The 10,149-nt window shown below is 41.0% G+C and overlaps 1 protein-coding gene across 1 annotated transcript in view; it reads left to right on the forward strand.

Moving 5' to 3' along the window:
• The window catches only part of LOC136873394 (uncharacterized), a 52,268-nt gene extending 42,356 nt beyond the window's left edge, over positions 1–9,912 (forward strand). The window contains exon 5 of the mRNA XM_067146698.2: positions 9,715–9,912. Coding sequence (XP_067002799.2) covers positions 9,715–9,744 — 30 coding nt within the window. The 3' untranslated portion in view covers positions 9,745–9,912. The remainder of the gene's footprint in view (positions 1–9,714) is intronic.
• Positions 9,913–10,149: the final 237 nt, after the last annotated feature.

Genomic DNA, 10,149 nt, shown 5'->3' on the forward strand with positions numbered 1-10,149 from the left:
AAAAAGAAGAAAGGAAGATCATTAGGAAACTCTTAGTAGCAGGATACACCGAAGAGGGTTACTGGTTACAATCACTCAAAACAACAGAAAAGATCTCAAACATCGAAATTGACATTAGGAAAAGACAAATGAAATTCTTCGTCCATCTCACTAGATTACTAGAAAATCGATTGACAAAAAGGATAATAGATTATGTAACTTCACAACAACTCAACGCCCTGGCTTAACGAATTTCGAAAGAACCTCAAAAACGCAAACATATGTTTTCAACAGACATTCTAGAAAGAGACATATTTAGACACAAAGTAAGCAATTGAGAAGCTACATCAGAGTAACCACAACTAAAAGTGGTCGGAAGAACGTAAACAAACCTTCTCGGAAAGAATGAAAGCATATTGGAACAACAAGAAGAACCCACAGAAGAACTGATTGAGTTATTTGCTTAACGTCTTCCAGTATTGGGTGAATTCAATAATAATAATAATAATAATAATAATAATAATAATAATAATAATAATAATAATGTCCGCCTCTGTGGTGTAGTGGTTAGCGTGATTAGCTGCCACCCCCGGAGGCCCGGGTTCGATTCCCGGCTCTGCCACAAAATTTGAAAAGTAGTACGAGGGCTGGAACGGGGTCCACTCAGCCTCGGGAGGTCAACTGAGTAGAGGTGGGTTCGATTCCCACCTCAGCCATCCTGGAAGTGGTTTTCCGTGGTTTCCCACTTCTCCTCCAGGCGAATGCCGGGATGGTACCTAACTTAAGGCCACGGCCGCTTCCTTCCCTCTTCCTTGCCTATCCCTTCCAATCTTCCCATCCCTCCACAAGGCCCCTGTTCAGCATAGCAGGTGAGGCCGCCTGGGCGAGGTACTGGTCATACTCCCCAGTTGTATCCCCGACCAAGAGTCTGAAGCTCCAGGACACTGCCCTTGAGGCGGTAGAGGTGGGATCCCTCGCTAAGTCCGAGGGAAAAACCGAACCTGGAGGGTAAACAGATGAATAATAATAATAATAATAATAATAATAATAATAATAATAATAATAATAATAATAATAATAAATGGTGCTATATGCATAACAGACTATATCATAATCGATTTTGAATTCAGGAAATCTGTTAGGAATATGCGGTTTTTCCGGGGATTTTTTAAATTATATGAACCACTATCTTATCAGCAATGAAACTAAGTATCTATAGGCCTAGGAGAGGGAAAATGAAATCTGTCTGCAGATGAATAAGAGTAGAAAATCTTCACGAGATCTGGCGGATTTTACAACATGAAACCTAACTGGAAAGGAATATCTATGATACAATCTAGCGATTTAGTGTCTGGAAAATTAACCTGTATTCCATAAATGAGTATCAAATGATTACTTATAGGTGGCGGATTATGCTCTGTGATACAACATAGCAAATTTATTGCCTGGAATATTGAGTGATTGCTTTCAGACGTATTTCCTTAATTCTGCTTGTTCCAACCTATACAGACTTCGTATTAGTTGCAGATTCGATCGTACGCACCATAGCTTTCCATTCCTCTACGTGATATAATATTGCTTTCTGTTAACATAACAGCTCAAGTGTATTATATCATTATCTCTAAACTTTGCAAATACATCCGTTTGGAAATCAACTAACAATATCTTACGTTATGGGCGGAGCTCCCGGAACACTGGCAGTAATAATAATTCACAGGATGTGGCGGAAGTGGCGGCAGAGCGATAGGACTGGAGGAAGAAAATAGAGAAAAACGCCTCGAGGCAGTAAAAGTAGAGCATTATATATTAATGTCCTTTTATGGGGATTTTCTTTCCTTCTTAAACAATTTAAGGATAACAATAAATAGAATAAATAGGTACAAAAATTGGCAGATATGAAATAAAAATCTCTTGTGATGATAATGATGATGATGAGGAGGAGGAGGAGGAGGAGGAGGATGAGAAAATATTCCTTCGTATCGAGTTAAAACACTCAACAAGTAAAATGTTCAAATTTGTAATAAAATCCGTGCACGTAAGGGATACAAAAAATGAACTTATTTCTTCAAAATATTGTAGAAGATGCTATACTTTTGGGTATTTATTCTAAATAACTTGTGGATGACGATGGACTTAAATTTAAAATACCATGACCGGGGGAAACTCCTTACGAAAGACCGAAGTTGAGGTTAAATCTTGATAGAAATTTTTGAGGTGTTGAAGGGTCTGTAATACAAGTAAAGTAACGATTTAGAAAAAGAGAAAAAAATTGTGAGTATACGGTGTTGGAGTATCGGAAGAACAACCAACTGCTTACTCCCCGGCCTTTCCCGCTATGTTTACTTCTCTTATGACGTGTTTAACTCAATATCAAGGAATATTTTATCCCATCATCATCATAACTGTTTTTATTTCATATGTGCCAATTTCTGCATCTTTATACAATTTTTTAGCTGAAGATGTTCCAGATCAGAAGAAGGAAACATGCACTTTTTTGTCATTCAACTAGACTTTAAGCTCGAATATGTTTGTGATTACATAAACTAGCCATAAAAAGTAAATTATTAGAAGGTGGGAATCTTCCTTCAACCTAAACCTTAGTTGACATAAATGGTTTACGAGAGTTAACAAGCATTATGTTCCCAGTAAACAACTTGGGTTTCCTCCCTTTAAAAGAAAACCAGGCCTAGACTCCTTCCGGTATGGATCGATCACAGTTTCCACGGTCGTTACTTCCTCAAAAAGCTAAGCTAAGTAACAAGAACTCGACTTTGGAATGCTGAGAGAACTCCGAAACAAACGGGAGCAGAACTCGTGCTTGTGGCAGACCCGGACATAATTAAATTCACAATAAATACACGAACGTATTTCGGAAAACGGCCGACAGAGGAAAATAGTATAGGGTTACCTAAAAATGCATAACCATACCCAAACCAAACAACAAAAGGTGATTAGGCACAAAACCCAGCCATGCATGGATAATCCCATGCTATGTTGTCACTTGGAACAAGGGGAAACTAAGACCGAAAATAGAGGGATAAATTATGAAAAGTTTTAGCCACCTTGGCACTTACATTGTTCTCGAAGGAACCGAATAATTCTACATAATACTAGAATGAAAAATTAAAATCCACAGCCTGTTTCCAGTCAATCCACCGGGTCAGGAATGGAATTAATGAAGACCCCATCTAGCTGCGAGGACAGGATTTGTACCGGCTGCCGAAGCCTGTCGCATTCATCTGGAGTAATGATAAATGACTGACAAAGGAAATGAAGTGATATTGGAGAGTGTTGCTACAATGAAAGATGACAGGGAAAATAGGAGTACCCAGAAAAAAAACCTGTTCCGCCTCCGTTCTGTCCAGCACAAATCTCGCATGGAGTGACCGAGATTAAACCACGAACCCATCGGTGAGAGAATAAATAACTTCAACAAAAGCCTCACATAAAAACAGGAGTGATGACGGTTACTGCCAAGTATCTCCGTCGGTCACTCGATGTTTCAGAGTTATGTGAGGTTTAAGACGTTAGTAGCCTACCGCAACATTCCCCCAGCGGCCAGTCGTCCATAGTGAGATCCGTACCCCAGTAGTTGATCAAAAAAAGATACTTAGCCGGCAACAGCTTACTCTTTTGTCACGTTAGGTTGGCCGCTATTTGTGGACAGAATAAACAGGTAGTGAAAATGATGAGGAAGGACTTGTACCGTTCACAATTCTCCCTAAAACGTTTCAAGGCAGGCTCCTAGGTGGCAACCCCAAATAAAAAGTGACACCTGCCGGTAGACTAAAGAACAAAAAAAAATAAATGCTATCTTGAGACAGTCCAACCTCTTGCCACTAGCTGACACTGAGGCAATATGTTTAAAGAGTTGTCTAACTCTAGGGGGGCCTTTTCATTAATATGAAACTGCCCTTGAGGCGAAAGAAGTGAGATCCCTCTCTAAATCCTGGGGAGAAACCAAACATGGACGGTAAACTCACTTAATTTAATTTTTATTTATTATAACTCGGATATTTGATTGACTCATTGACTTAGATTATCTTGAAGGAGTGTGCATAGTGTTGCTACATGAAACACTGATGAGTGTCATCCCCACTTCCGCCAGTTTTGGAACTGATAGACTACACAATCAGTTAATTAAACAGTTAAACTACTGGACAGACAAATAAAAAATTAAACAACACCTATGGCATAGAAGCTCCGTTGGGTCCTGGCCTACCAAGTGACCGCTACACATCCGGAAGGCCAGCAGATTACGAGTTTGTGCGACGAAACCTCTAGGCCGTCATTCTTGCCTTTCTACACTGGGGCAGCTATCTAACCGTCACATAGCTTCTCAAAAATTTTAATCAAGTATGCCGAATGGATATCGAGCTACCCCTCAAACTGTGGTCAAAATTCTTGATCTGGCGGGGAATCGAACCCAGGTAAGAGTCGGGTACAGTACCACACGGACGCGGGGCGGTAAGCAGCAATACTAGGGAAGATGGAGATACAAAAACAGACGGTAAATATGCACAAACACAACAACTTTATTTGTCACACCCACACAGACAGGTCGTAAGACGATCGGATAGGAAAGGGCTAGGAGTGGGAAGGAAGCGGTCCTGACATTAATTACGGTACAGCCCCAGCATTTGCCACATGTGAAAATGAGAAACCAGAGAAATGCACTTACAGGGCTACCGACAGTGGAGTTCGAACCCACTATCTCTCGAATACGAGCTGTTAGCTCCGCGACGCTAACAGCACAGTCAACTCGCTCGGTTACGCACAAACACACTATCATTATACACCGTTATGCCTTTCAGCGTTCAGTCTGCAAGCCTCTGTGAAGTTACTAAACGTTGCCACAATCCTCTATTTGCAACTATTGCTGTGGCCTCATTTAGTTTTATACCTCTTAAATCGTTAGAAACTGAGTCTAAACATCGTCGTCTTGGTCTCCCTCTACTCCTCTTACCCTCCATAAAGGAGTCCATTATTCTCTTAGTTAACCTATCCTCCTCCATTCGCCTCACATGACCCCACCACCGAAGCCGATTTATGCGTACAGCTTCATCCATCGAGTTCATTCCTAGATTAGCTTTTATCTCATCTTTCCGAGTACCCTCCTGCCAATGTTCCCACTTGTATGTACCAGTAATCATTCTCGCTACTTTCATGTCTGTTACTTCTAACTTATGAATAAGATATTCTGAGTCCACCCTGCTTTCGCTCCCGTAAATCACAGTTGGTCTGAAAACTGCCCGATTAAAAATAGTTTCGTCGGGAGCTGACTTCTTTCTTATAGAAGACTGTTGATTGCAACTGCGAGCTCACTGCATTAGCTTTACTACATTCTCACTTACTATCTTACCACCCTGGGTGAACACACATCCTAAATACTTAAATTATCTACCTGTTCCAGCTTTGTATCACCAACATGACATTCAATTCTGTTGAATTTCTTACCTACTGACATCAATTTAGTCTTCGAAAGGCTAATTTTCATACCAAACTCATTGTACCTATTTTCGAGTTGCAAGGTATTAGACTGTAGGCTGTCGGCACAATCTGCCATAAAGACCAAGTCGTCAGCATAGGCCAGACTGCTTACTACATTTCCACCTAAATGAATCCCTCCCCGTCACATTATATCTTTCAGCAGATGATTCATATAAACTACGAATACCAAAGGTGAAAGTTTACAGCCTTGTCTAACCCCTGTAAGTACCCTGAACCAAGAACTCATTCTACCATAAATTCTCACTGAAGCCCAATTGTCAACATCAATGCCTTTCATTGATTTTAATAATCTACCTTTAATTCCATAGTCCCTCAGTATGGTGAACAACTTTTTCCTCTGTACCCTGTCATATGCTTTCTGTAGATCTACGAAACATAAACACAGCTGTCTATTCCTCGCGTAATATTTTTCAATTACCCGGCGCATGCTCAAAATCTGATCTTGACAGCCCCTCTGTGGTCTGAAACCACACTAGTTTTCATCCAACTTCCTCTCAACCACTGATCGCACCCTCCCTTCCAAGATGCCATTGAATACTTTGCCTGGTATAATAATCAATGAGACATCGCGATAGTTGTTGCAATCTTCCTTGTTCCCTTACTTATGGATAGGTGCAATTACTGCTTTTGTCCAATCTGAAGGTACCTTACCAACACTCCATGCTACTCTTACTAATCTTTCATCCCTGCCTTCTCACTATACTTCACCATTTCAAGTAAAATTTCACCTATCTCTGCTGCTTTGTGACAATGGAGTTATTTACCATCACTTCCTCAAGCGTAATTTCACCAAAATCATTTGTCTCCTCCCCATGAGCTCCGTTGTTCGCTACACCAACAGGAAGATTTCCTTTTACGTTGAGACGTTTTAAAAATATTCCCTATACCTATCAAGTGATTCCCTGGGATCTATTATGAGTTCACCTTAATTACTCAAAACACTGTTCATTTCCTTATTCTCTTCGTTCTTAAGTTTCTAAATTACTGTCCAGAAAATTTTCCCTGCTGCTTCGCCTAGCCTTTCCAGGTTATTACCAAAATCTTCCCACGACTTCTTTTTGGATTCAACAGCTATGTTTTTCGCTCTGTTTCTTTCATCTACGTACAGTTCCCTGTCTACCTCGGCCCTTGTTTGGAGGCCATTTCTGATAAGCCTTCTTTTTACGGTTACAAGCTGCTCTCACTTAATCATTCTACTAAGGTGTTCTCTTTTTCTTGTCTTTACACACAGTCGTTCCTACGCATTCCCTTGCTGTTTCTACTACAGCATCCCAGTAAGCGACCCATTCTCTTTCTATATCCTGAACCGGCTTACTGTCCATTGTTCGAAACTTCTCACTAATCATATTTATGTACTTCTGTCTGATTTCCTCGTCCTGGATATTTTCTACACTTATTCGTTTGCAGACAGATTTCACTTTCTCTATCCTAGGCCTAGAGATACTTAATTCGCTACAGATCAGACAGTGGTCTCTATCACCGAAAAATCACCGTTAAACCAGTATATTACTAACAGACCTTTTTGAATTCGAAGTCGTTTAACATATAGTCTGTTATGGATCTGGTACCCCTAGGCTCCCATGTGTAGCGGTGAATAGCCTTATGCTTGAATAATGTATTCATAACTGCTGAACCCATACTAGCACAGAAGTCCAGCAAACGCTTCCCCTTCCCATTAGCTTCCATATCTTCCCCATATTTGCCAATCACCCTTTCGTATTCTTCAGCCCTATTTCCAAATCTTGCATTGAAATCGCCCATGAGCACTATCCTATATTTGTTGTTGACCCTGACTACGATGTCACTCAGTGCTTCATAGAACTTCATCCTCATCTGCACCATCATATGGTGAATACACTGAAACAACTCTCGTCCTAATTCCTCCAACTTCCAAATCCACGCACACCGTTCGCTCACGTGCCTAGCCAAAACTATGTTGCGTGCAATAGTATTAATGATGAACAGCCCTAGTCCACACTCTTCCCTTCCCTTTTTAACACCCGTCAAGTACACTTTATGATCTCCCATCTCTTCCTCGTTATCTCCCCTTTACCCGAATATCACTTACTCCTAATACATCCAGATGCATCGCCTTTGCTGACTCAGCCAGTTCTACTTTCTTTCTTCCATAAGCTCCATTAATATTGATAGCTCTCCATCGAATTCCATTTCGTTCGCCAAGTTGTTTCCAAGGAGTCCCTCGCCTATCAAATGTGAGTGGGACTCCGTTAATTCCATAGGTCCGAGGCTTGCTTAAAATGTTCTGAGCTCGGTAAATTCATGAAGCAGGTTGCTACCCTACTTACATATAGTCCAAGTGAGGATCTTTCCTCTAACGGGTTAGGGACCACCTGTGGATTTTATAGTCCTAGCCGCCTGAGAACAAGGAGGGCCATGACTCAGAATATGTCCGAGATGCCCACTCCCATTCCATAGCAACTGGTATCCCGACTCTCAGGACCACTTACTAGGCCACTCAGCTGTTGCCCATGGTTCACGAACTAGGACGTGACTACAGTAACCCATACCATGATCCACATGCATATCATAATTAATATAAAACCGTAAATGTTGAGGATAATATTATTTTAAATAAAACATTAGATTCTCCGACGGAAACAATAATTAAAAATCATCGATTGGGAAAACCAGAGTATTCAAGCTCTTTAGGCTTCGTGGCATAAATATGTGTTATGGCTGGGGCCATCTGAAAATTTACCTTACAGTAATAATAATAATAATAATAGTAATAATAATAGTAATAATAATAATAATAATAATGTACCCGCCGCACTGGCAGCGTATCTAACCCGAAAACTTCAGTCCAACAGTTCTCGGCTCTATATTACACACAGATGTCTCTCGAAAACGATTCGTTTGATACAAATAAATTAATCGTTATCAATTTGAGTTCCATTTATTGAAAGACACATTGATTATTAGACACTGGATTTTGAGCCAGTAATATTAAAAGTAGTTTGGTTATTAAGAAATGTAGCCTAGCCCGTTCTTCCGTTATATAGTTAGAGTAACATAAATGTTAGGGTTTCGATGGGCCGTACCCCTAACGTTCATGCAAAACTCATAGCATAACTGTTGTGCGAGGTAGTCTACACTTGTTATCCGCTTCATTAGGGTTGCATTCTAACCCATTAGTGCCCAAAACTCCGGACCCTCTTGATGATTACTTGATTTTCACAAAGGAAAGTTTGACTCCCCGTGGTAGCCCCTTTCGGTACTTCCCGGAAGGGGCTAGTGACTCACACAACTTGGGATCTCCCGGCTGGCTTGTGGGGTGGGGCAAGCCTTTTCGTGTACTGTTCTCGTCGGCCGGCTTAAACTGTAAGTTTCTTGGAGGACAACCGGAATGTTCTGCCTCTAGTCACCTCGCGAACATTTTGGCTGAAATCACCCGAGCTATAAAAAGGGAGGCTAGCCGCGGGCAGTCAGTCAGTCAGTGTTGTACCCCGTGGTGAAGTCAGTGAGAGACTCAGTGTGTTAGGGTTCGGTGGCTGAGCTGAGGGTTACAGAGGTGTTGGCTCTCGCTAGTGCCCCACCGAGTTCTGAACCAGGAACAGCAGTTGTAGTGTCGGAGAGTCCAGTGAGTAGGTGGGCTGGAGACGACGGAACGGAAGACGGTACTGCCTGACAGTACTGTGTGTCTGTGTATTTCTGTGGACTGAGGATCGTCGTGAAACAGCGAGGGAGGTCGTCATCGTGAGTATGAGGGTAAATGGACCGGTGTGAATATTCGCTGTTGTGAGTATCGTAGTACTGTAGAAAACTGTTGAGCTGTGTAGTCGTTCACTCCATATGACTGTGAATTACTGGACTGTATGTGGAATCGAACCAACGAACAGTCATCGTGTGTCGAATGCCCCATAGCCCTGTGTTCAGATGCAGCGGTCTACACACAGCTGCTGTATGAGCTGACTGGACTTGGGGAAGTGAAAGTAAGGGTTAATTGTCCGCAGGTGTAGCAGCGGGCTCGACCACCTGCTGCGCCGTAATGAAGAAGAACTTGTGAATAGACTTCTGATTAGTGAATGTGGTCATTTATGGTTAATAAGAATTGTGTGGGTATATATGCGCGCGCGCGCGTATGTGTGTGTGTGCATTTATTGGGTCATCCTAAAAGATATTGGAGTAACGAAACAGATGGAATTTATTCGTAAAAATAACTTTCTAGCTCTGCAATTCTAACGTTTTCTTTTTCTCTTTCAGGGTAACGAAAGTACAACAACATCAAGTTAAAGTCAAAGGAAGAGGATGTGCTCCCTCAGTTTGATGTCGTCAGGGTTGAATTCTTCATGTGTTCCTTTTTAAAGAACGTAGATTTTTTCACAGAGTAATGCTGCACTCTTTGAGAAGTGTGTTAGAAATTTCTGAAATATGTAAATAAAATAATATTTCATTCCCTTATGTAGAGTTTCATATTGTGATTGTTGTTTTTTGTTACTGTAGCCACTAACGGCATCCTTAAATGTTTGGGAATAAAATAAAAATCTAATTAAATGAAATAACGAAAGGAACATAAGCATATTTTCCAGGAAAGAACGAGGAGGTTTAAACAATGTGATGAAACACAAACCCTATTTAATAATAAATTCTAAACAAATAATCAGGAGATTATTACACCGAGAATCTGCAATGGGAAGA

Source organism: Anabrus simplex, chromosome 1 (assembly GCF_040414725.1).
Source record: "Anabrus simplex isolate iqAnaSimp1 chromosome 1, ASM4041472v1, whole genome shotgun sequence".
Lineage (NCBI taxonomy): Eukaryota > Metazoa > Arthropoda > Insecta > Orthoptera > Tettigoniidae > Anabrus > Anabrus simplex.